Below are 26,995 nucleotides of genomic sequence, written 5' to 3'. Positions count from 1 at the left end.
CCATGCGAAGCAGATCCATCCACCAGTAATGCACTGGCTCCTGTGTTTGCTGAGACTGCTTCTGGTTACTTCCTCAACATTGATGACTTTTCTTCACCTTCATCCGCACCTGCTATTGAAACTGTTTCAAAGACACGAAAGCTGTAGATATGGCTTAAAAACAACTATTTAAGTTAGCCATGGAACTATATGTGGATATTATTGACATTGCTTGTATTTCTATTATGGATTGGTTTCGTGACTGTTTTCTTCTCTCTTATAAATGGTCATAACCTTACTGAACGCTCCTCTGTTGAGCCTCGCATAAGATCTGAAGAGACTTGGCCCTTGTGAACATTTCAGCAGTACCGATTCCTGATGGGATTGTGTGCGATAAAGTTCCATTTGATATATACGGGCCTACTGAGGTCATTCAAATTTCAATGACTGATGTAATTACACCTGGTGTTGTTTCCGATGACTGGGATGTTCAAACAGTTGATTCCATGTTAGCTGATTTGAAGGATTACACTGTATTTGAAACTGATGATGTGTACACTGACACGAAGAATTATGGGGCAATGTTCTGCTATAACAACTGGGGACATTACTACTTGCACCGAGCAACTAGACACAGATCAGTATTCAACTACACACAGTGGGTACACTGCTCAACTCCACCTGTGGGGAGCACAAAACATTATTTGGATAAATGCACATATATTTCTGGGCATGATGTTAAAAATGCAGAGTCATCCTATTTCAAATTACCACCTTCTCAAATTAGGAAAATGTTGCTAACAAACAACACAAAATTGATTTATTCAGGTTCCTTTCTTTCTCGACTTGCAGTTCAAAGCTACGAATACTGGAAGAACACTATTGGTGTAAAATGTGTAGGGGGAACACAAGCTCGGCAAATTCAGGTAGGGAAGCTTTATTTAAAGTGTGCCCTATTCCAGTACAAATTATCTTTTTTAATGACACAATTCAACAGACATCCTGCCTGGGATTAGCAAAAATTAAGTACATTAATTTGCCCAGTATCTCCACACCGGCAAAATTCACCAATTGGCAGTCCTTCCTCAAAGTTACATAGGAAGAATTAGATGCAAAGGTTCAGGCTGGTACCTAATTCTTTACTTTCCAGTCCCGGTAGGTGGTTATTGTGTCCAATAGACACAAATGGGTGTCAGACGCGTGTTGTTAATTCCTCAGGTGGTTTCAAGATTAGCTAGCCGGATCCTCGCTTTGTCTCGGGTCAACACGTGGGTATTGTTACTACATACAGTGTGGTTAAATTGTGCCAACAATGGTTACAGACTAACACCTTAGCAGCAATTAAAGAACTTCTTAATACTCTTTCTGAAGATACAGACTTACAAGATTTCTTGTTAGGTATAAGAAAGCCACGCTCTAAAAGATATATCTGTGCCATATACAATGAGATGTGGAAGCTTTCTCAAATGGAAGCTGTTGCACATTTAAAGCAGATGGACAAAGAGAATTTGGAAAATGCTTTAGCTGTTGTCGATAATGGCATTAACACTCTGTCCAACAGGATTTACTCTCTTAATAACAGTATCATCTGCGATTGATATCATTCAGACTGACATGTCCCTTTTACACCATGGACAAAGTCAGCTGCGTTCCATAATGCAGTTAGGTTGGACATTACAGATTCTGAAAAACAGCTGCGCTCGATGGAAGTATATTAACAGTAGTGACTTGTTTGCTGCTTTTAATTTATCAAAGAGAAGCAAGTTTCACCATGCTTCACATAGAAAAACAAGAAAAGTTGCCTCTTACAGTTGCAGAAATTCCATAGACGGTATGGCTTGTACATGGCATTATAAATCTGCCCATTTCCACTTTTTGTTTTTCGAAATGCTTAAACATCTTGCTGTGGGCAGATACGAGCAGCTAGGCGATAGCTATATTAAAGAAGAGTGGGAGTTGCCCTTTGAGTATAAATGTCTCAACGGAGAAACAGAGGTCTTAGCTGAAGCAAATGTGAGACTACTGTTAGTCATTCAATGATTTGCAAACAGGTGTCCCTTGATGGCCTCTGTAATGCAGGGGTTGCACACTTGGCCTGATTTCTGAAGGGTACCCCCGTCCCTTTGATTCATCCAGCATTTCATGTACTTTCGAATGGAAGTTATGTGGTGCTGAACGAACAAAGCTGTTGTGGTATGCGACCAGGAATCCAGGAATTACATACGCAACTTCAGTCTTTGAGATCGTAACGTGTTGCGGACATGTTTTTCTGACCCCACAGAAGAGATAAGAGTAGCAGAAATGTGGTTTTCGTATTGATGCTACTAATGTAAATTAGACAAGCTAAGCAGACTAAAGGCGCTACTGTTCCAGAAACAAGTTGCGTTGACATTGGCTAGAGAGACGTATGCTCCCAGATAGTGAGATCATCATCCGAGATACAATCCCTATTAAATACCAACTTCCCAAAGCACTTTGGAGAGCTGGTATCCAGAATATTCAACGCTTCGAGCACTAAGGGGATTGTCCATTTCTTAAGGTTGTAGGGTCTGGATTTGTGTCCATCTTCCACACTGTCTTCGGAGTCATTCCTTCAGCCATCCATTCACTCTTTTCCAGTGGGTTTGTCAGGTTCCCTGTGACTTTGGCATTGATCAGCAAGATACTGCTGCTGTTGTTCCTGATACACAGTGGTTTTGCCTTTCCAGCTAAAAGGAGTTATGGATTTACTACCAACAGCGTCATGATCGCATGGTACAGTTCTTTGGTGCTCCACTGCTGGAAGAATTGGAGCATGATTGGTCATTGTCATTCCGACCAGTCCTATGGTGTGTACAACCAGTCTTTCATTGCACCTCATGCCTCTTCGAACATCTACCTTTGGTGTGCCTTGCTATTCCGCCAGTGCCTCCTGTGGACAAAGAACTGCTGATATTCCTGATGAGGGTTCATTCTCAGTTGTGCCCCATGAGACTAAGGCTGATTTGCAAGGCCACTTACAAGCCGCCCTTGGTGGACTGCCTGGCTCCTTTGGGCACTTTGGATGGTGCTGCCATTGCAGGAGATCCTGCGCCTGAGACTGCTGAGCACTACTGCTCAGTGGATCCGTTTGCCGATCCTGTCATCGATCTAACATCTGAGGATGTGGCTACATTCTTGAATGCCTTTTGTTTTGATGGTTTTGAGGACATTCTTCAAGATCATGACTACTGTTAAATAAATTTGGCCATTAGCTTATTCTAAAGTTTTAAAGTTTGCCAACATTGCCTTTAACTTTGGCCCGCTGTGCTTGTCATGGTCGACATTGTGTCTTTTTGTATGTTTTAGATATTTTTAACAATTTTTAATTATATTTAATATAATTTTAGCTTGTTATAGTCCAGAGCATTTTAGCTTGGGTTCATTCACTTTCTCTGTCGCCATTATTCTGGAGTCATACTCGTTCTGGCAATGGGGAGGGTGTAGTGCATCCTCTTTAGTTCTAATGGGAATCAGAAGTTTTTGCTTAGCCTTCTGGCTTGCAGGCCTGTGCTCCCGCCTTGATGCTGACCCAGTCTTCGGGTCACCACAGAGTCTGACCTAGAGACCTCATTCCAAGGGGGGGAAGGGGGGGGGGGGGCCTTCTCATGGACAAGGTACTGGCAGATTAGGTTTATCGCACCTGGCTCTCTTCAGATTACAGATTAGGTTCATCATGCTAGGGTGTTAGGGCCTATTTCACATCTCAAGTTATTGCAAGATGGTGGGGGTCTTTGTATTCACGACTCTCGTCTTTACCATTCTGTTTCTTGCATTTTTCATAGTCCTAATCATTGCAGCCCATGCATTTTACAGTAGATTGTAGTCTTGTTAATAAAACCAATTGAGACTTTACTGCATCTCCTTCATTGCCTGCTTGTATGAATAAAACATGTTGCTCATGTGAGAAAAAGGTAACCTCCATTTAACCACGACTCCCCTGAGATGTTGCAATCTTGAGTCCATGCGTAAAGGCTGCCACAAATCACCTTTGATTATTTAGGTTCTTGGTGAGGTACTGCTTGTGAGCCGGGAGGGTTGGGCCGACGGCTGTGACTTGTTGTAGGATTGGCCAAATCGCCTGCGTACAAAAGTGCTGTCATCCCTAAACCAGCAGTCTTGCCTAGAGCAGAGTCAAACTATGACAATATGCTGCCACCACTGTTCTGGTTAAGTTCTGGCAAAGGTAGTAACCATTCACCATTATGACAATAACACTGTGGGCACCTTTCCTGTTCCAAGAAGACCGCAATCGGTGAGACAGGCCAATGTCATTGTGCACACGCATGATTGTTGTTGTTCACCCATGACAACAAAAGTCAGCATCAGGGATCCAGACATCTTTGCGGATGGGGCACTGGTGCACGTCCATCACCATACAAGGCACTTTTCCGTCCTATCCCTGGCGGGAGGCTTGAATACTTGACTTGCCCTGGTAGGGTTAATCTCAATAGCAATACTGGGTTTTACAAATGTTTTCTTTTCCTCTAGATATTAGTGATTCTGCCTCCTTCCTCATCTTCTCAATCACTTCATATTTATGTGGACAAACTAGTACTGACCCTGAGAATAGAAGGTTCATTATCTTGAATTGGGTATCTTGTTTCAATGTTGTTAAATGCAACCAAGATGCCTATTGAGGAGAGACACTGTGGCAGAACTGCAGAACTCAGAAATGTGTAGTCAACTGCAGCACTAACTGCTTGGTTACTCCATTATTGCCCCTCTTGAATTTTTTTGAGGAAGTCTTATCTGAGATGGGGCAGATCTTCCACAGAAGAAGACAAGGACTCACAGAGCAATCTACCATACTACCTAATAAAGATGTGGAAGCCTTGTAAGCCACTGATGTAAGACCACATGTTATTTGCTCTACAGCATAGATTTTCTTGCTCTCATGACCGGGGACACTGATGTCTATGAAGCAGTTGAATTATTTTTCTCACCACTGCTACAATCACCGAGTCAGATTTTGCTCCTTGGCGAGGTTAGGATGGATTTTTCTCTTATGCCTTATATTTGTTCTGGAATCTAGGCATAGCCATTTTTATGCTTATAGGGGAGATATTTTTTTTCTTCTATAATCCCTGCAAATCCTCAAATCAGAAAGCATGATTAGTGTTCGAGCCACTCTAGGCTAAGTGTCTCTATGATGACAGAAACAGTTTTTGCAGCACTTAAAGGTAATGGTTGAGGTTATTTGCACCTCTCATCAATACATCCTACAAAGTGTTGATGTAATCCACGGAAGATGTGTGAAAAGGAAACCTTGTTGGCGAAGTTGGGCTGTATATTAAGAAAGAATTATCTTTTTGGCAGTTTCACTGGGGCACTGTACAAAATGATGAGCAACCTGCTGGTAAGCCAGAAAAATGTGCACTGGATTAATGCCTGGTCAGTCTGTTCAGTATAAACTTCAGTGGTGATGTAGGAGGTCTCAATGGTAAATGTTTTGACATCAAACTTATCAGTGATCTGTCTAACATCGAAGATAGTATCACTGGTGAAGTCCTCACTGCTGATGTTCCTGGTGCCAGTGTGAACTTCTTCACCACCTATATCAAACCAGTAAATTGAGCTGGCCTCTGATTGGACATGATGCTTGCCTTGGTGTTGACCGATGTTTCAGTGACCTTTAAGAGAGTCTGAAGTGGTGGCGGGAATGTTTGCGTCTCCTCCTTTCTTTGGATCTCCCTTTCTGGGAGTTTCTTTTTGAAGAAAGAAAATGTTCAGTAAAGGACGTGCTCTTTCGGACATACCGCTAGTGTTTCCTTCTCTCCTGTTAAGCCTTAAGACCCCTCAATTGCCCTCTCAAGAATATTTCATCCCTATTTTCCAGGGTTCTTTTTGACATCATCTGACAGAGCCCACAGGTGACATATACATGCCCTATTTTGAAATGTTTACCTCTAACAAAGTTTTTTGCTATTTTACTAAGGCAAAGAAGGGTTCCAGGGTCTCCCCACATTGGCAGGAATAGTCTTTCATTATGGCTATCAGTAAGGATCCCACGATGCAGAATTGGGGATTACATTCAAGGGAAATAACTACCTAATTTGGAACTTGAACAGTGTATTGGGGCTTCTGAAATTAATGATCAAGTAGAAAGAGGCAATGGCTGATGAAATAGGAAACCTAGTAAACTTTTGTTTTTCCACAATGTCAATTCCAAAAGTGGTGAGGAGTTTGGAGTGCTTTCAGTGAGTTGTTGGGTTCCTGTGCACACTATTGAGTGAATGGAAAGTAAACAATTCTTACCTGGCCATGTGGCATACTACATTTCATTATAGTCAAGATTTCTTGTTTGTTATTTCCCTCAAAGTGAGTGAAAAGAACATTCTAATCGCCTCTCTTGATGCATCCACTGAGCAGGTTTGGGTAGTATACAATGCGTTTCTCAGTATGCAAGAAGGACTCAATGTAAAATATAATAACAAGATAAGATTATGCTGGGCATCCAAGGGCATGTCAGCACACAAAAGAAGACAGGCCAAGGCATCAATAATTTTCTTCACAAGATGTTGATAACTGCTTTACTCTCTTCCTTCTCGGTTCCAGCAGAGTCCCCACTTGAAGCAGTACAAAGATACAGGAGTCTAATTTTGGCTTTAAACAGCTTACTTTTGCCATGCCATTAAGCTGCAATAGATGCAATCTTACAATGTGTACAATTTAATATCATGATTTTTAGACAGGGAGAACAGATATTTGAGGTTATCTTTCCCCTTTATTTTTCCACTTTAAACAGTTATAAAAAGTGGCATAACTGCAGGAAAAGTGATATTCTTTTGCATTTTCCAAAAGGAAGAAATATTAAACTGCAAAACGTCCTACTGAGCAAAGACCCCTGCAAATTAGAAACTGAAGTGTCTTAGGCCCTCATTATGTGTTTGCTAAATATGGTGTGGCGACACCAAGGGTGCAGAATATCCCCTCCGAGCCAGTATCCCTCGTAAAAAAAGGAAAATGTCACTTACCCAGTGTACATCTGTTTGTGGCATTAGTCGCTGCAGATTCACATGCTGTGCATAGTCCGCCGTCTGGTGTTGGGTCGGAGTGTTACAAGTTGTTTTAATTCAAAGAAGGCTTTTCGAGTCACGAGACCGAGGGACTCCTCCTCCTTTGTTTCCATTGCGCATGGGCGTCGACTCCATCTTCGATTGTTTTCCCCGCAGAGGGTGAGGTAGGAGTTGTGTATGTTAGTAATAGTGCCCATGCAATGGAATGAATAAGTATGTACAAAATAAAGTTTAAGTAATATATTTACAAATGTACAAATGTTGAAGATTACTTCCAAACAGCTACAGGCTCCCGGGGAGGCGGGTGGGCGCATGTGAATCTGCAGCGACTAATGCCACGAACAGATGTACACTGGGTAAGTGACATTTTCCGTTCGATGGCATGTGTAGCTGCAGATACACATGCTGTGCATAGACTAGTAAGCAGTTATCTCCCCAAAAGCGGTGGCTCAGCCTGTAGGAGTGGAAGTAGTTTAAAATAAAGTTCTTAGTACGGCTTGACCTACTGTGGCTTGTTGTGCGGATAGCACGTCTACACAGTAGTGCTTAGTAAATGTGTGAGGCGTAGACCATGTGGCTGCCTTACATATTTCGTTCATTGGAATATTTCCTAGGAAGGCCATGGTAGCGCCTTTCTTTCTGGTTGAGTGTGCCTTTGGTGTAATGGGCAGCTCTCTCTTTGCTTTAAGGTAGCAGGTTTGGATACACTTAACTATCCATCTGGCTATACCCTGTTTTGATATTGGGTTTCCTGTATGAGGTTTTTGAAATGCAATAAACAGTTGTTTTGTTTTCCTAATTAGTTTTGTTCTGTCAATGTAATACATTAGTGCTCTTCTGATGTCTAATGTATGTAGTGCCCTTTCAGCTACTGAGTCTGGCTGTGGAAAGAACACTGGTAGTTCTACTGTTTGATTTAAGTGGAACGGTGAAATAACTTTTGGTAAAAATTTAGGATTGGTTCTTAGAACTACCTTATTTTTGTGTATTTGAATAAAAGGTTCCTGTATAGTAAACGCTTGAATTTCGCTTACTCTTCTTAGAGATGTAATGGCAATGAGAAATGCAACCTTCCACGTTAAGAATTGCATTTCGCAAGAATGCATGGGTTCGAAAGGTGGACCCATGAGTCTTGTTAAGACGATGTTGAGCTTCCATGAAGGAACAGGTGGTGTTCTTGGTGGGATAATTCTTTTTAGGCCTTCCATAAACGCTTTAATGACAGGTATCCTAAATAGTGAAGTTGAATGGGTAATCTGCAGGTATGCAGAAATTGCTGCGAGGTGTATCTTTATGGAAGAGAAGGCCAGATTTGATTTCTGCAAATGTAGTAAGTATCCTACTACATCCTTTGGAGATGCATGTAATGGTTGAACTTGATTACTATGGCAGTAGCAAACAAATCTTTTCCATTTACTTGCATAGCAGTGTCTAGTGGATGGCCTTCTAGCCTGTTTTATGACCTCCATACATTCTTGGGTGAGGTTTAAATGTCCGAATTCTAGGATTTCAGGAGCCAGATTGCTAGATTCAGCGATGCTGGGTTTGGATGCCTGATCTGTTGTTTGTGTTGTGTTAGCAGATCTGGCCTGTTGGGTAGCTTGACATGGGGTACTATTGACAGGTCTAGTAGTGTTGTGTACCAGGGTTGTCTTGCCCATGTTGGTGCTATTAGTATGAGTTTGAGTTTGTTTTGACTCAATTTGTTTACTAGATATGGAAGGAGAGGGAGAGGGGGAAAAGCGTATGCAAATATCCCTGACCAATTCATCCATAGAGCATTGCCTTGAGACTGCCTGTGTGGGTACCTGGATGCGAAGTTTTGGCATTTTGCGTTCTCCTTTGTTGCAAATAGGTCTATTTGAGGTGTTCCCCAAATGTGGAAGTAAGTGTTTAGAATTTGGGGGTGAATCTCCCATTTGTGGACTTGTTGGTGATCTCGAGAGAGGTTGTCTGCTAGTTGATTCTGGATCCCTGGAATAAACTGTGCTATTAGGCGAATGTGGTTGTGAATCGCCCATTGCCATATCTTTTGTGCCAGGAGGCACAGCTGTGTCGAGTGTGTGCCCCCCTGTTTGTTTAGATAATACATTGTTGTCATGTTGTCTGTTTTGACAAGAATGTATTTGTGGGTTATGATGGGTTGAAATGCTTTCAACGCTAGGAATACTGCTAACAATTCGAGGTGATTTATATGCAACTTCGTTTGATGTACGTCCCATTGTCCTTGGATGCTGTGTTGATTGAGGTGTGCTCCCCACCCTGTCATGGAAGCATCTGTTGTTATCACGTATTGTGGCACTGGGTCTTGGAAAGGCCGCCCTTTGTTTAAATTTATACTGTTCCACCATAGAAGCGAGATGTATGTTTGGCGGTATATCAACACCAGATCTAGAAGGTGACCCTGTGCCTGTGACCATTGCGATGCTAGGCACTGTTGTAAGGGCCTCATGTGCAGTCTTGCGTTTGGGACAATGGCTATGCATGAAGACATCATGCCTAGGAGTTTTAATACCATCTTTGCATGTATTTTTTGTGTCGGATACATGGCTTGTATAACCTTGTAAAAATTTTGAACCCTTTGTGGACTTGGAGTGGCTATCCTCTTTGTTGTGTTGATTGTCGCTCCTAAGTATTGCTGTGTTTTGCACGGCAGAATGTGTGATTTTGCATAGTTGATGGAGAAACCGAGTTTGTAGAGGGTTTGTATGACATACTCTGTGTGGTGTGAACACTTTGTTAGGGAGTTGGTTTTGATTAGCCAATCGTCTAGGTAGGGGAACACGTGTATTTGCTGCCTTCTGATATGTGTAGCTATTACTGCTAGGCATTTTGTAAATACTCTTGGTGCGGTTGTTATACCCTTACCCTGTTATTCCCTTGAATACGAACCTTAGGTATTTCCTGTGCGAGGGATGTATTGGTATGTGGAAATACGCGTCCTTTAGATCTAAGGTTGTCATATAGTCTTGTTGTTTTAGCAGTGGTAATACGTCTTGTAGCGTGACCATGTGAAAGTGTTCTGATTTGATGTAGATGTTTAGTGTTCTGAGATCTAAGATTGGTCTCAGTGTTTTGTCTTTTTTTGGTATTAGAAAGTACAGTGAGTAAACTCCTGTGTTCCTTTGTGTACGTGGTACAAGTTCTATTGCGTCCTTTTGCAGTAATGCCTGAACTTCTAATTCCAGAAGGTCTAAATGCTGTTTTGACATGTTTTGTGTTTTTGGTGGGACATTTGGAGGGATTTGGAGAAATTCTATGCAATAACCATGTTGGATAATTGCTAAGACCCAAGTGTCTGTTGTTATTTCCTCCCAAGCTTTGTAAAATTGGCTTAGTCTTCCCCCCACTGGTGTTGTGTGAAGGGGTTGAGTGACTTGTGAGTCACTGTTTGGTTGTAGGGGTTTTGGGACCTTGAAATTTTCCCCTGTTTCTAGGGAATTGTCCCCCTCTGTACTGGCCCCGAAAGCCTCCCCTTTGGTACTGTCCCTGGTAGGTAGACGGTGTTGATTGTGAGGTGCTGGCTTGTGTGGCTTGACCCCGAAATCCCCTCTGAAGGGTGTTCTGCGAAATGTGCCAAAAGTGCCTCTGCCCTGCGGGGAATAGAGTGCGCCCATGGCCTTGGCTGTGTCAGTGTCCTTTTTCAATTTCTCAATCGGCGTGTCCACATCGGGTCCAAACAATTGTTGTTCGTTGAACGGCATATTGAGCACTGCCTGTTGTATCTCGGGTTTAAACCCGGATGTGCGCAACCATGCGTGCCGTCTTATGGTTACCGCGGTATTTATTGTTCTTGCAGCTGTATCCGCTGCATCCATAGAGGAGCGTATTTGGTTATTAGAGATATTTTGTCCCTCCTCAACTACTTGTTTTGCCCGTTTCTGTAATTCTTTGGGTAGATGCTCGATGAGATGCTGCATCTCATCCCAATGGGCTCTGTCATATCGCGCTAGGAGCGCCTGAGAGTTCGCGATGCGCCACTGGTTTGCAGCTTGTACAGCAACCCTTTTTCCAGCTGCGTCGAACTTGCGGCTCTCTTTGTCCGGAGGTGGGGCGTCGCCTGATGTGTGCGAGTTGGCTCTCTTGCGAGCTGCCCCTACTACAACTGAATCTGGTGGCAGTTGTGATGTGATAAAAGCAGGGTCTGTGGGCGGTGCTTTATATTTTTTCTCCACCCGTGGAGTTATCGCTCTGCTTTTGACAGGATCTTTAAAGATCTGTTTTGCGTGCCTTAGCATTCCCGGGAGCATAGGCAGGCTTTGATAGGTGCTATGGGTGGAGGAGAGGGTGTTGAAAAGGAAGTCATCCTCGGCAGGTTCTGAGTGTAACGACACGTTATGGAACTCTGCTGCCCTAGCTACCACCTGTGCATACGCTGTGCTGTCCTCGGGTGGTGAGGGCTTGGTAGGGTACGACTCAGGACTATTGTCTGATACTGGGGCGTCATATAGGTCCCAAGCGTCCTGGTCATCTTGGCTCATGGTGGTATGAGCTGGTGAATGTGACGGAGTTTGTGCCGGTGATGTATGAGTTACCGGTGGAGGAGAGGGTGGTGGAGTTACTTTCTTCACCACTTTTGCTTGTGGTGTTTGTTCTTGTGTTTGGAACTCGAGTCTCCTTTTCCTCCTGATTGGGGGAAGAGTGCTGATCTTCCCTGTCCCACTCTGTATGAAGATCCGCTTCTGGGTGTGGTCTACGTCAGTGGATTGTAACTCTTCTTCAAATCTGTGTTTGCGCATTTGAGAGGACAGTGATTGTTCCTCTGAATACGAGCTGGCAGTCGGTTCGGTTGCAGGGCGTTTTGGCACCGAAACTGTGTCTTTGCTTGTTTTCGGCTCCGAGGAGAATTTTCTCTTTTTTGTAGTCGAGTGTTCTCGGCGTCGATCAACCTCGGTGCCGCTGTCTCTGCGTCGAGCAGCTTCGGTTCCGCTGTCTCGGCGTCGACCCTTTTCGGCAGCACTTTCTCGGTCCCGAGATTGCTGCGTGCCTGTGTCTCGACCCGAGTCGGACGATCTCGGCACCAGTTCGCCCATTTTCGGTGCCGATGGACGGTCACCTATTTTATGGGATGAGCCATGGCCTGTTGGCAGTGGCGTCCCCTGGGCCTTGTCTGTTTTCCCGTGTGGTGCTTGTTTCGACGTCTTACTCACGGTTTCTTCGACGTCGAACACCTCCGAGTCCGATTCATGGATGGAGAAGGCTTCCTCTTCTTCTCCTTGTTCCTCGAACCCACGTTGTCCTGTCGGCGTGGGCGCCATTTGCAACCTTCTGGCTCTTCGGTCACGGAGCGTCTTTCGGGACCGGAACGCACGACAGGCCTCACACGTCTCTTCCTTGTGCTCGGGCGACTGGCACAAGTTACAGACCAAATGTTGGTCTGTATACGGATATTTGCTGTGGCATTTAGGACAGAATCGGAACGGGGTCCGTTCCATCGGTGTCGATTTTACACGCGGTCGGGCCGACCAGGCCCCGACGGGGGGTCGAAGTTACCCCGAAGGGCTACCGGAGCTCTTCACGATTCGGTGTCGATTCTATCTAACCCGATAACGAACGAAACAATACCGACGTAGTTTTCCGACGTTTTGACTATCTTTCCGTCCCGAAACCCGGAGCGAAAAGGAACACGTCCGAACCCGATGGCGGAAAAAAAACAATCGAAGATGGAGTCGACGCCCATGCGCAATGGAAACAAAGGAGGAGGAGTCCCTCGGTCTCGTGACTCGAAAAGACTTCTTCGAAGAAAAACAACTTGTAACACTCCGAGCCCAACACCAGACGGCGGACTATGCACAGCATGTGTATCTGCAGCTACACATGCCATCGAACATAGTTACAAGATCTCGCCTTGGAATACGGAATAACTACAAGGACCCTTGAACATGAGATTCTTTTCCAGAGGTTTTGACCAGTTCCATGGACACATCTCCAAATGTTTTCCATCTGGTAAGGGCAGGTGGAAAATGTCAGTGGGAGGGCTGGAGGTGGGTAGTGGCAATGGGTCGAGGGAACATTGGCAAGCCAAGGTTGAACACTGTAAGCTCTTCCCTGGGATACTGTAGGGGTAGGCTGGGGCCTAGGCAGTACTCATGCTTGCACCCACTACCTTGCAATAGGTTAACAGAATCATTAGGTCCAAACTCACCAGGCTACTTAGAATATCCCTGGTGGTAGTGTCACCTCAAAAGTTAATGCTCCAGGGCATTAAGACAGCTCACAATCAGGGCCTTAGCATTCAAGGAACCACTTTTGCCAGACAAAAACAGAAGTGAGGCAGAGCTGATAAAACGCATATAATTTTTAAGTCAAGTTTGCCCTTGTTATTTCTCAATTATCATCCGGTCCCCCCTCATAGTGCCTATAAACACTGGGGTCAGAGAACGCTACCAAGGTTTACAGAAATCAACACAGAGAAATTTAAAAAAAGCTTCATCAAGGAAAACGTGTAACCCTTAACTGCACACAGAACTTTAAGCATCTTACACATTTGCCTTTGCACTTAAAGTGAGTAATAAGAGCCCTGATATGAAAAAAACTAAAGAAAACAATCATGATTTTATACTCTACCTTCATGCCATCAGCCCCTCTATATACTGCAGTACATCCCTGGTAAGGACACTTATAAATGGTAGGCAGCTCTTCTCTGAAATGTAACAAAAACACAGTGATAAGACTTACTTAGCAAAGGTAACCACTCATGGTGCATTTTCAAAGGAGTTTCTATATGCCTGCCATACTTTTCTCAATCTTTACGCACCTTTCAGGCTTGAACTTATTTTTCCAGCCTGGTTTCGGCCCTGGTTTCTTTCTCTCCTTGGGCTCCTCTAGCCTTTTAGCTTCAGTTGTTGCAATACTTTTTTTAAGCACTGTGCTGTGAACACAAAAAGGAATGTTTTAAAGAGGCCTTCTCTGAAACTAAACCATTGAGTGACTTGGAGGTTAGATAAATCATTCAAACACATACATAGGTCTTAAGTGACATTTTGCACGCATATCAAATATTAAGGGACACATAAATACCTACCTACAGATGTTGCAATGTGGCCCTCTAAAGGAACAGCATTTCAGTGCAGTCACTTGTCTTTGCCCAGATGTCTGGAGGACAACCATTACAAATGTTTTCTGTTAGCTTCAAGAATGTTCTTTTTTCTGGAACATTCTTGAAATGCAGTGGTCTCTCTGACTCGTCGAAACAACCAGAAGTCATTGACCTCATTTCATTCCAAGAACTTAGGGCCCGATTTATAGGTTGGCGGGGAGGGAACTGCGTCACACTGGCAATGAAGTTCCCTCCCTGCCAACATAATGGTCTGCCTGCCTAATTTAAATTCAGGCAGGTCATAGTTTGACTGCAGCAGATGCTACTCCGTCTCCACCGTGGTCTCAGATGGACTAAGGGCTGTCTGTGGTTTGACTGTATGTCCACTCACATAATTTGGATAGGTGGACATATAACTGTTTTTCAGTGCCTTTCACTGCCATGAAAAACCTGGCAGTAAAGGGCACTGAAAGTAGCTCAGAGCCTCTCCCTCCCCGCCATGGGAGAAAACTTCCAGGTAGAAAGGGGCATGGTTTTCTTTTTTTTTTCTTCAAAAAGAAAATTCCACTTTGTAGTTTTCTATTTGAAAATAACATAAAATTAAGCTTGATCTACTGCTCCGTCATGTTGACTGAATCGTCTGTCAAACTTACAATGTATTGGCAGGAACTGCAGTGACAGTGGTTTCTGTCAATGCTTGAAATGTTCGGTGGCCCAGCAGACGATTCCAAGATATAAATCGGGCCCTTAATCTTATATGAGAAGGAGGGGATAGTTACTAAAGGCTTCAAGTTTCCATGTTGAATATATTTTTGGATATGTGCAATGATAATCCATTCAATAATTTAGTAATATAATGGAGCTGCTTCGATTTGTTCAACCTTGGTAACATCAAGATTGGGAAAAAACCTGGCAAAAAACAGTTTTATAGAATGTCTAAACTGACAATTAGTAATTATATAAAGTTATCAAAATCTGTGTCTGATAAAAGTAAAGCATGAAAACTATTGATAAATCTCCACAAATAGAATATGGAAAACAAACTGAGGAAAAAAAGTTTAGACAACAATACTTAGCAAATGTAGGAGCTGATCTCTGGGTAGAAGCTCTTCCGGTGTATGCAATCTGCCTTGCCTCTGATTCACCAGGAAACAGTCTTAACTTTCTGGTAGCAAGTTATGAATTGGGAAACTATTCAACTAGCTGTGGTCTGTTTAGATGAAGCCAGGCCAGTGGACCAGACTCCATAACTGACAAGAATGTGTTCTGACCTATGCATGTCTTTACTGTTTTTAAAGTAATATCATAGTGTCTTTTTCTGCATGTTCATGGTCCAGCTGTGACTGTCCTGATTTCCAGAATATCGTTTGAATATTATCTGGATGCGGTTTTCATTTGTGGCAGGTCAACTGCCACTGGCTGAGAGCAAACATCCAGTTGAGCATAAAACCCTTAAGTCCCACGTAGATCACCCTCAGTTTCCAAATGTTTAGAAGTACCTTTCTGTCATATCCCACCTGAGGCCTTTGGATGACAGTTCTTGAAGTTGGATACCACACACTTTCCAATGATGCATCTGTTGTTAATGCATATTGTGGGGCTGTTAAGATTCTAAGGTAAGCGCCATCAAAGCAGGTCAAATCTGAATTGGAGCCCGATATTCACAATATCTTCCTATAATACAGGTTGCCATTGATGTTTTAGTTCCTGCAGGATAGGACGTGCTCACAGCTGCAAAAAGGATAGAGGAGGAAGATATGGGCTCCCGCCACTGATCGAAGCCTACCACGAAGCTATGTATCATTTTTTTGAAACACTTCCAGCTCCCTCTGCCTTTGGGCCCCCTGGAACCGAAGAGGCCTCCAGCTGGGTTTCCACCAGTGGGTTCATCCCTGGAACACTCTATCCCCTTATTACTGGGCCTGTATGGATGCCAGTACATAATTCTGCTCCTGCCTGAGAGTCACACAGGTCCCTACTCTACCAACACCACTCTTGCCTGAAAAGAATCCAGTCTAAGATGCCAGTTTAGGATCCTGAACGGACTTCAGCTCAAACCTAACGAATGTTGCACTAAAAAAAAAATCACAAAGGTGCAACTTGCTAACTTCCAACCTGACTCTAACCCACTGCATCTGTCACATCGCGCCTACCAGCAGGGACACCATTATCTATACGGTTCTGATTCGGACCTCATGCCACAACAGGGGGCACCCAAATTTTTTGAAGATAATGGTGATGGCTTACTACGCCCTCACTGTACTAATCATACCTTATATAATGAGTCAGAGAATACCAGTAGGCTTGACAGCTCGCCAAAGCTTGACTCAAGGATTGGGCTACCAATGGAAGAGAGTGCCCCACGTGGGGTGGAGGGCCAAAGAACAGCTGTAGTACTGGAACTGCAGTTTAAGTTGAAACAAATGTTCTAACACCAATCTTACAGCCTGGGACAGCTAATTCTGGGCCCTTGCCTACTTTTAGCAATGCTCTCATCGATACTTTGATGGCCACTTGGTAGAAGTCCTGTTCTTGACTGCCTGTGAATAGCCAGTAAGCTAGATTTACAGACTAGCGCCTAGTGACATAGATCTTCTCACCACACACCTCATCTCAGAGAACATTATCATACAGGCCTCAACCTTTCTTCTGGAAAGGGAATCAAAAACGATTGAGGCTTTTGGCAAGCATGTTTTTTTCTGACAGTAATTTTACCAGTTTGACCGATAAATGGTATCTGTCTGCTGGGTTGTTACAGATGCTGTGTGGGGCATGGGCAGCAAAATCTTGCCGCCAGTCCTGGAAGACCGCAGGGCCTCTTTGTCTCAGATGATTCCTGATAAACAAGACGTGGCCAAACAGGTTATTTGCCCAGATCCAGATACTATGGATTGCCTGGGGAAGGCAGTCTATACCAGTGTTGTACTACATAGACAAATTTAGATGCATTCTACAGGATTTTCTGGTGATGTACAGGTCTCCCTTGTGGATATGCATTTGAGGAGTCCTGCTTTTTCAGTGAAAAGGCAGGTTCTGCACTGGAGTTCTTACAGGACAGCAGAGCTGAGGCCCTGCTCTTTGGGTCAGTTGACCCTGCCAAACTGTTTCTGCCTCAACTAAAATATTAGAGGCTTATTCTAGGGGCCTTTCAGATACAGTCTCACCAACCAATGAAGCAGGCACCTTAGCTATTTGAAGTCATAGACGTGAGTTTCTCAAGCAGCATGCAAGCTAACAGGGGCATCAGTCTTCCCATTCCTCTTCTCCTGCTACAACGGCCACCAAACCACTTTACATTTGCTCTTAGTAGGACAAACCCAACTGGCCGGCAGGTGAATCGTAAAGACTGTTCAAAATGGCTATGCCCTGCCTTTTCTTTCTGGCCCGTACACCATTCCTCTGACATCCAAACAATTTTTAGATGAGCATCTGTTCATTCACAGGAGGTGTGGTTTTTGCGCTATAAGGGTGCTACTGAGAGGGTTCCAGACTCAGAAAGAAAAGGGGGTTGTCACTCTTGCTATTTCTTCCTTTCAAAGAAGGACGGTGTTTCAGGCCTATTCTGGACCTTCAGTCCATAAATACCTTCCTGCTGAAAGACAAATTCAGAATTCACATGCTAGCCCAGATTCTGTCTGCTCTGGAAAAGGACAAATGGATGGTGTCCTCGAAGGTGCCAGATGGGTATTTCCATATACTCGCTCTGCAGTCCCACAGACTAACTGTGATTCAATGTAAACCGGGAGCATTTTCAATCCACTGTGCCTCCTTTTGGCCTCACCATCATCCCTCAGTTATTTACAAAAGTGGTGATGGCGGTGATTACCGCCTATCTTTAGAGGTCGGGGATATCAGTATTCATGTATCTCAATGACTGGCTGTTGAAGGGGGATGCATCACAGTAAGTTGTGGCTCACCTATGGATGATAGTAAATCCAAATGTTATCAAGAAGTTCACTATCAATGAACCAAAGTCCCACCTGACTCCTTTGCAGAGGCTTCTGTTTATTGGTGCAATCTGGGACACAGTAGAATTCATGGCATTTGCTCTGCTGTAACAAGTCCAGGATATTCAGGCTATGATTATGATATTTCAGGCATTTTCCTGGATGAGGTGAGAGCAATTCTGAGGCTTTGTGGCTTCTTGGCTTCCTGCATCATCCTAGTAAGCTATGCCAGATCATAAGTGAGGGCTCTGAAATGGAAATTAAAGCTCCATTGGGCCCAGCATCAAGTCAATCTGACCAGTGGCATCCAGGGCTCAAAGGAGGGTGCTCATGATATGCTGTGGCCCAATGGCTGGACCTTCTTTGATCCCCACCCAGAGCTGACAGTGACTGATGCATCCGTGCTGGGCCATCAGGGTGAAGTGGAGATCAAAGGACTTTGATTTCGAGGCAGGTTTCTGCCAGTGACCGGTCTGCTGGAGTTTGAAGCTATTTGCCTTGCTCTAAAGGCCTTAATGCTGTCCATCAAGAGGAGAATGGTTCAGGTTCTCACGGACAACACCACCGTCATGAGGTACTGCAACAAGCAGAGTGGGGTCTTGGGTCCTATGTCAACAGGACTCTGCTCCTCTAGAGGTGATGTATCGCCGGGTCATTTTCGTCACAGCTAACCACCTCGCAGCATCTCTTAATGCCAGGTGTACAAACTGAGGAGGACACCACTCGCAGATCACATCTACATACTGAGTTGGAGCAGGGTGTCTTCCAACAGTGGGGAGAACAATAGCAAGATCTTTTGGCCACCGTCAAGAGAGCACAGTGTCAAGATTTTTCAGTGTTGGAATTTCTGCAAGAACATTTGTAAAAAGATGCATTTTGCTGGAACAGGCCACAGGACTCCTGTTGTCCTTTCCACCAATGCCTCTCCCGCCCTTAGTTCTGAAAAAGATCATAAGCAACCAGGTCCAAATCAGCTTAGTGGCACAAGATGACTAGGCCAGGAGATTGTGGTACCCGGGCATTCTGGGATGTGCATCTGTCCTTTGATGAAGCTACCACTTCGCAGAGACCTCCTGTCCCAGCAACAGGGCAGGGTGCTCCATCCAAATCTTTACAATCTATACCAACATGTTGGAGACTGAGCATCAGCAACTGCTTGCTTTTAATCTCCCACATGAAGTGGTGGATTGTATACTTGCCACCAGATTCCCTTCCACAAAATCAATTTACGCTGGCCATTGAGAGAGATTTGTGGCCTGGTGTGGCCTTCACAAGACTGAACTGTTCAAGCAAAGCTGTTGGACATCCTTTTGTTTTATCTTTAGTCCAGCAAGACTTTGCAGTGGCCACTATTAAAGGCTATTTATCAGCCTTCTCAGTATTGCCAACCTACTGTTCTAGTTTAATAACTCTCATCACAACAGATGATTTAAAGGTTTGACACCCATGCTGCCTCCCAAACTGTTTGTGATACCACAGTGGGACCTTAACATGGTCTTGACGTTTTCCATGTGTGCGCCCTTTAAGCTGATATTTAGCCGTTTCCTGCATCTCCTGACTTTGAAGACTGCCTTCCACACTGCCATTACATCAGCTCCTACACTAAGTGAACTTCAGGCACTTTTAGTGCAACCACTCTACACCACCTTTTCCCCAAACAAGCTGGTGCTGAGGACTTGGGCAGTGCTCTTGCCAAAAGTTGAGACTCCATTTCACATTGCTCAATCCATCACTCTAACAGCTTTCTTTGATCTCCTTCACCCCTTGAAAGAAGAGGAGAGGCTCCATCAGTCGGACACCCACATGACTAAGCTTTTAAATTGATCGTACAAAGAACCATTGAGTGGACAATCAACTTTTAGCAGGGTTGTCTGGGGCAAAGAAAGAAAAAGTTGTGCCGAACAGGACTGCGTTGGGGTGGATAGTCCCTCTGCAATAAAATCTGCTGTGCACTAAGATACAGGCCCCGGAAGATCTGAAAGCCCCTTTGACCAGGGTTAATGCTGCTACCACTGTTTTGGCATGCTGAGCACCTGTCCTTGACATCTGCTAGGGCTGCGATGTAGGCATTAATACATACATTCATAAAACATGACTACCCTGAAAGCCAGGCCCGGATATAAGGACATTTTGCCCACTCAGTCCTGAAATACTTTCTGGTCTGATGCCACTCCATAGACCCTTCATGCAGGGAAGATACTGCTTTGGTATCTAACCTAAGGTGAGGAATCTGCATTTAAAAGTATCCATGAGAAGAAAGGAAAATGTTACTTAACCAGTAGACATCTGTTTGTGGCATGTAGTGCTGTAGATTCACATGCTTTGCATAAGTCTGCCATCTAGTGTTGGGTCTGGAGTGCTGCAAGTTGTTTTTGTTCAAAGAATCTTTTTGAGTAACAAGATCGAGTGACTCCTCCTCACGACAATACTGAGCATGGGCATCGAGTCCTTTGTTAGATTGTTTTCCCGTAGGCAGGTGAGGTAAGGAAAGAGAGTAAGAAAAAGATGTCCATGCAGTGTGTTTACATATACACTATATTTATATAAGAATGCCACTACAATGACCATGGGCTTCCGGGGGGGGAGGGAGGGTGCATGTGAATCTACAGCACTACATGCCACGAACAGATGTCTACTGGGTAAGTAACATTTTCCGTTCAATTGCATGTGTGGCTGTAGATACACATGCTTTGCATAGACTGTAAAGCAATCCCCCTCCAAGTAAGCAGTGGCTACCTGTAGGAGTTGGAGTCGCTTGAAAAAGTGTCCTGAACACCACTTGGCCAACATTAGCTTGTTGCTGTGCTAAACATCTACACATTAGTTTTTAGTAAATGTATGTGGTGTAGACCAAGAAGCGGTTTTACAAATGTCTACTATTGGAATGTTACCTAAAAAAAAAAGCCATAGATGAACCCTTCTTTCTAGTAGAATGTGCTCCAGGAGTAATAGGCAACTGCCTTGTGTCTTAAACATAGCAAGTTTGAATACACAACTATCCATCTGGCTATGCCATTTTTTGAATTTGGATTGCTTTATGAGGCCTGGAAAACGCTACCGAAACTGTTTAGTCCTATCAATGTAATACATAAGTGCCCTTTTAACATCTAGGGTGTGAAGAGCTCTCTCTGCAACTGAGTCTGGTTGTTGGGGAAAAAATATGTAACTCAATTGATTAATGTGAAATGGTGAAACTACTTTTGGAAGGAACGTAGAGTTTGTCCTAAGAACTACCCTATCTTTATGTAACTGGAAGAATGGTTCTTCTAAAGTTAGAGCCTGTATTTCACTTACATGTCGTAGTGAAGTGATAGCTGCTAAAAAGGCTACTTTCAATAAAAGAAATTGTAAAGGGCAGGAATACATAGACTCAAAAGGTGGACCCCGGAGTCTAGTGAGTACAATATTAAGGTTCCATGATGGGGCTGGGGGAACCCTGGGTGGAATGACTCTTTTGAGGCCTTCCATAAAGGCTTTGATAACTGGAATCTTGAATAAGGAGATATAGGGCCTGATTACAACTTTGGCGGAGGGGGTTAATCCGTCCCAAATGTGACAGATATCCCACCCACCATATTACGAGTCCATTATATCCTATGGAACTCGTAATACGGCGGGAGGGATATCCGTCACATTTGGGACGGATTAACCCCCTCCGCCAAAGTTGTAATCAGGCCCATATTGTCTATTTCGGAGGTACGCAGCTATAGCCACCAAATGAAGCCTAAAAGATGAGTATGCTAAATTTGCTTTTTGTAAATGAAGCAGATAACAATGTCCTGAACTGAGGCTTTCAGTGGGTCAATGTGTTTAGGTTAGTAGTACCTAAAAAAGTAGTAAAACCTTTCCATTTTGAAGCATAACACTGTCTAGTTTTACGTTTAGATGGATCCTTTAGAATCTCCATACATTCTAAGGGGAGATTCAAATAACCAAACTCTATGACTTCAGGAGCCATTTTGCAAGATTGAGAGTCTTGGGGTCTGGATGTCTGATTTGACCTTGATTTTCGGTGAGAGGTTCCGTTGGGGAGTTTCTCATGAGGAACTACAGAGAGATCCTACGGTGTTGTGAACCAAGGTTGGCGTGCCCATGTGGAAGCTACAAGGCTCATGGTGAGTGATGTTTGTCTCATTTTGCAGACTAGAAACGGAATGAGTGGGAGAGGTGGAAAAAGAAAAAAACAAATATCCCTGACCAATTCATCCACAGAGCATTGCCCTTGGACTGAAGGGGCTGGTATATGGACGCAAAGTTTTGGCATTTTGAATTTTCTGTGGTGCAGAAGAGGTCTATTTGTGGTGTTCCCCACCTATGAAAGTACTGGTGAAGTACTTGTCGGTGAAGTTCCCATTTGTGGACTTGTTGCTGCATCCTACTGAGGAGGTCTGCAAACTAGTTGTCTAATCTTGGGAGATACTCTGGCATTAAGTGAAGGCAGTGATGAATTACCCATTTCCAAATTGTCTGAGCAAGAAGGGACAACTAAGAAGACCGTGTGTCTTCCCTCACCCCAATTTCTGTAGATAATACATGGCTGTCATGTTGTCTGTATGTACTAAAACCACTTTGTGGGAGAGTTGAGGTAGAAAGGCTTTGAGTGCTAGAAAGACTGCCTGTAACTCTAAATAACTGATGTGAGAAGTTTGTTGAATGGGATCCCCATATTCCTTGTATTGTGAGGTTGTTGAGGTGAGCTCCACAACCTGTCTGGAATGCATTCATGGTCAGAATAACCTGTGCACAGTGTCCTGAAAGAGCCGCCCCTTGGAAAGGTTGGTGGGATTCCACCATTGCAGACAGCGGTCCAGCAACACTATATCGTGGAGAAGATCCTGTGACTGAGACCACTGACGAGATAGACACTACTGTAAGGGACGCATGTGTAGACTTGCATTAGGAACGATGGCAATGCATGACGCCATCATCCCTAGTAATTGCATCACTGTTCTCACTGTGTAAGTGTGGTTATCTTGTAGTTGGGAAAGAAAAGTTTGAAAAAATGTAATTCGAACTTGGCTTGGATATGCCAAAGTTGACTGGGCATGGAGAACTGCCCCCAGATAGGACTGTATCTGAAAAGGTTGGAGGTGTAATTTGAGAAAGTTGATTGTGAATGCCAGGGTGTGGAAAAGGTCAACTGAAGTTTGAGTGTGACTCTGACATTGCTGTATGGTACTGGCTTTGATGAGACAATCATCCAAGTAGGGGAAGACATGGATGTGTTGTCTTCTAAGGAATGCTGCAACTACTGCTAGGCACTTTGTGAAGACCCTGGGAGCGGCTGTACCCCGAATGGTAAAACCTTGAGTTGATAATGTTTCCCCGCAATGACAAATCTGAGGTATTTGTGGTGTGCTGGGTGAATGTGAAAGTATGCATCCTTCAGATCTAAAGCTGTCATGAAGTTGCCTTGCTCTAATAGCAGAATGATATCTTGAGGAGTAATCCTTTGGAAATGTTCTGAGAAAATGTATAGATTGAGTGGCCGGAGATCTATAATCGGTCTTAATGACCCATCTTTCTTTGGTATAAGAAAGTATGGGGAGTATACTCCTAACCCTTGCTGTGAAAGGGGAACTGGCTCTATAGAGAAGAAGGTATCGTACCTCTTCTTTCAAAAGAGTGAGAGGGTCTTGTGAAAGTTTGTGAATGCGAGGGGGGAAATGAGTTCTAGCCCCTAACCATGGTGGATAATTGATAGAACCCATTGATCTGTGGTGATATTGGACCATTAAGGATAGAAATATATTAGCCTTCCCCCATACTGGAGAGCTGTGAGCTGAGGGAAGGGCTAAATAGTCACTGGTGTGTATTAGAGCAGACCCTCTAGAGGTAGACGCCTTTCCTCTACCTTTTTTTTGTTTGCACCTCTGTAGGAACCTTTAAAGGAACCTGTATTATAGAAATAGGTGCTCTGTTTGGTTTGGGAGGTGAAAGGCTCAGTAGATGGTTTGAAGCCTCCCCTGAAATGTCGGTGATTAAAATTACCCCTCTGTAGTGTGGCAAGTAGCCACTCTTTTGCCTGCTGTATCTAGCTTTTTGTTGTCCTTATCAGGGGGAGGAGCATCTCCTGTTGATGGAGTATTAGCATGTTTCCGTGCTGCTCTGAAAACTATGGAGTCGGGAGGGATTTGGGACCATTGAGTAGGAGCACTGCACGGAAAAAGTTTGATGGATCCAGTCTGCCCCTGTGCAGTATTCTAAGGTGAGGAATCTGCAGTTAGGCAGAGTATCCATCAGAGAGAACATTACCAAAGGTAAGTATCTTGCAATTCTGAGACCCAGGGCTGGCCTCCCACTAAAAGTCTTTTTTTAACATGAAGAACCTGAAATAAAACCCCAATTCTTTTCAACCAAAGAACTTGGAATAATGCTCCTAGTCCACTTCTTTGACTTCTCAGACTTTGCTTAATGGGCTGAATATGTCCTTATGATTTTATTGTGTACAGAGAGCAAATCAGTCAATATTCATTCACTTGATAGATATTTTTTATCCCCCTGTAATTCCCATAGAGAACATGGAGGATACACGTTTTATGGGGCTAGTAGATACTACCTGGTTGGTCAGATATTTAAAACTAAACAGGGTCAAGTATCTGCAGGCTTCTTTTTTCTTTTCCTATAACTTACGACATTTCAGTCGCTAAAATATATGGCTTGTAGCCCCAAGACTTGTTAGACCCCCCTTCACACAGGAGTTTGACCCCTATTATAAGAAGCTAGGGACCTAGTATTACTTGAATTTGTGTTCCCATCATGTAGCTCCCATGTAGGCATAGGACTTCCTTCATCTGGGTGGACAATGTGAAATTGACTTGCAGCTACTTTATTGGGTTTTGCATTATTTATGCACCCTGAGGCCACTTTGAGACGCATAGTAAGAAGTTTATGTTCCAGCTCTGAATGTGCGTGTCTGGTGTTTGATGGATTTTGGGAGAGCGAAACCTCCATTAGTTGTTCAGTTTTCCCCAAATGGACAAAATACAACACCCATTAGTCATGTGGTTGCTGACTTTGTCACCACAAGAGCGATGGACCTAGTATCACTGTGACCCCTCCTAGAATGTCAGGTCACTGACTCTGCTAGCAAAAGGGCGAGGACTTTAGTTTCATGGTGGGCCCTTCCTGGCACATGGGAGCCATCAATTTGTTTATGGGTGATGGCCCTACCTTCATTCCCACAAGGGTGGTGGCACTACTTTCACAGTCGCCCCCTCCTGGGACAAGGGTCAACGATTTCCCTAGAACAGGTGGGTAACCCGCTCTTGCAGCGGTCAGAAATGGACCCAGCATTTCACACTTACCTCATCAGGATTGACTTACCGGGATCCACGCAGGGCCTTGCTCCATCCAGGCGCTCTCCTTTTCCTCAGAGGATCCACTGGCCATGGCTCCCATGCTCACTGTGCCACTGGAATCAAGCTATGCATGGCTGAGTAGCCCATAATAAGTGCAAAACCAGCCCTAGGTTGTTTGTATTTCTGTTCAGTGTGTACCTGGCTTGGCAGTTTGGGATGGACTGTTCCCACTGGAGCAGGATCAAGGCTGATTTGCATACGGCTGCATCCAAACTGAGGTGGCATGTGGGTGAAAAATGATGGATTGGGATGCGGCCCAAGCAACTGCCAGTGGCCGAGATTAATTCAAGCATTCCATTGATCACCTTGTTGTTGTTGCAGTTTAGTTCACAAAGTTTTAAAGGCCTAAGCCTTTACCTATTTCATGATTTCCTGGTCCTACAGTGCCAACCTTATCATCCCACCATCTCACCTGACAAAAAAGCCAGACCCCCACTGACCAGTAACTATTGCTGGAATCGAAGAAACCTCTGATGTTCTGGGGGGGTGGTCGATGAGCACTGCTCCACTGACATAAAAAGCATGCTGGCAACATTGTGATTACATCACTTAACTCCTGGTAGGAGGAGAAGTTCTCTACCACTACAAGGGTAGCACTTGGTGTGCCCCTCCTTGTCTAAGAAAAACGCATTATCATGAGACAGTCCTAGGTCATGCTGAAAATGCATGAACTGTGTTCGCCCACGACCAAAAATCATTATCAGTGCCACAGATAACTATGCAGCTGGGGCACTCAGGGTAGGAGTGAACGTCTGACACCATGCAGGGGACTTTTCAGTCCCAACACTCATGCTCATGAATTTTTTGCCATTTGATAAAGTTGACTATGAGGACATCATAACCACCACGTCAATCTCTATGGACATATGAAAAGGGTTTGGGATTGGGAATCGTCTTTCCTGCAAGTGCTCCCTTGTTGGTCAAGAGGGGTTGTCTAGATTTTTAGCCACCATCAAGCCACACTGAGAGCGAGTGGTATTGAGTCTCCATTTTGGCACCCATGACTTTCAACATCTATATTTGAGCCATGAGCAAACTAGCATCTGATTGATACCTAACTCTGTCTATGAGTGTCTTCCCACACTCATATTTATCATATGAGGGATTTCCTTGTTATGATTTGGAATTGGATGTCCTTTCACATCCAGAATATTATTCCCTTTAACACAGAGATTGGTTTCCTCTCACTTCCGCACTTATGTCCCCTGTAGGTTCATGGTGAAGAAACTCTGTCTGCACTTGGCATCACTCCCACTTTTTCCTCTCGAGTTAAATCAGAGATTCACACTGAATTGTCATTAATTTCAGACTTCAAATTAGTAAAATGGTCTCTGCATTGCCTTACCAATTCTCACTCCTTCAGAGAATCAAGCCTTTGCTAATTTTAACTTTCAATTAACTTTCACTCTACTGTCCAGGTATTTGCTCTTTCAATACTAGATGGAGGCAACAGCATTCTCTTGGGATTGTCTGCACAATGCCAAACCCTCAGCCAAGACGTTCTTTGACACATCTGCTCACATATGGAACTCTTTCCTACCTGCCACCAGACACTAAGATAAAGCAAGGACCTAGCATAATGTGAATATTTCTTTATTGCTTTTATTCCAGCAATAAAGAAAAGGAATACTA

The 26,995-nt window shown here is 44.0% G+C and overlaps 1 protein-coding gene across 3 annotated transcripts in view; it reads right to left on the bottom strand.

The window, feature by feature from the left end:
* Positions 1–26,995, bottom strand: part of ZNF276 (zinc finger protein 276) — a 227,403-nt gene that overhangs the window by 64,209 nt on the left and 136,199 nt on the right. For all 3 annotated transcript variants that reach the window (XM_069217212.1, XM_069217211.1, XM_069217214.1), the window contains 2 exons: positions 13,774–13,887; positions 13,584–13,659 (listed from right to left, as the gene is read on the bottom strand). In XM_069217212.1, the coding sequence (XP_069073313.1) occupies positions 13,584–13,659; positions 13,774–13,887 (190 nt within the window). The remainder of the gene's footprint in view (positions 1–13,583; positions 13,660–13,773; positions 13,888–26,995) is intronic.

Source organism: Pleurodeles waltl, chromosome 12 (genome assembly GCF_031143425.1).
Source record: "Pleurodeles waltl isolate 20211129_DDA chromosome 12, aPleWal1.hap1.20221129, whole genome shotgun sequence".
Lineage (NCBI taxonomy): Eukaryota > Metazoa > Chordata > Amphibia > Caudata > Salamandridae > Pleurodeles > Pleurodeles waltl.
The sequence above is the reverse complement of the archived record's forward strand: the minus strand, read 5'-3'. Positions and strand labels throughout refer to the sequence as shown.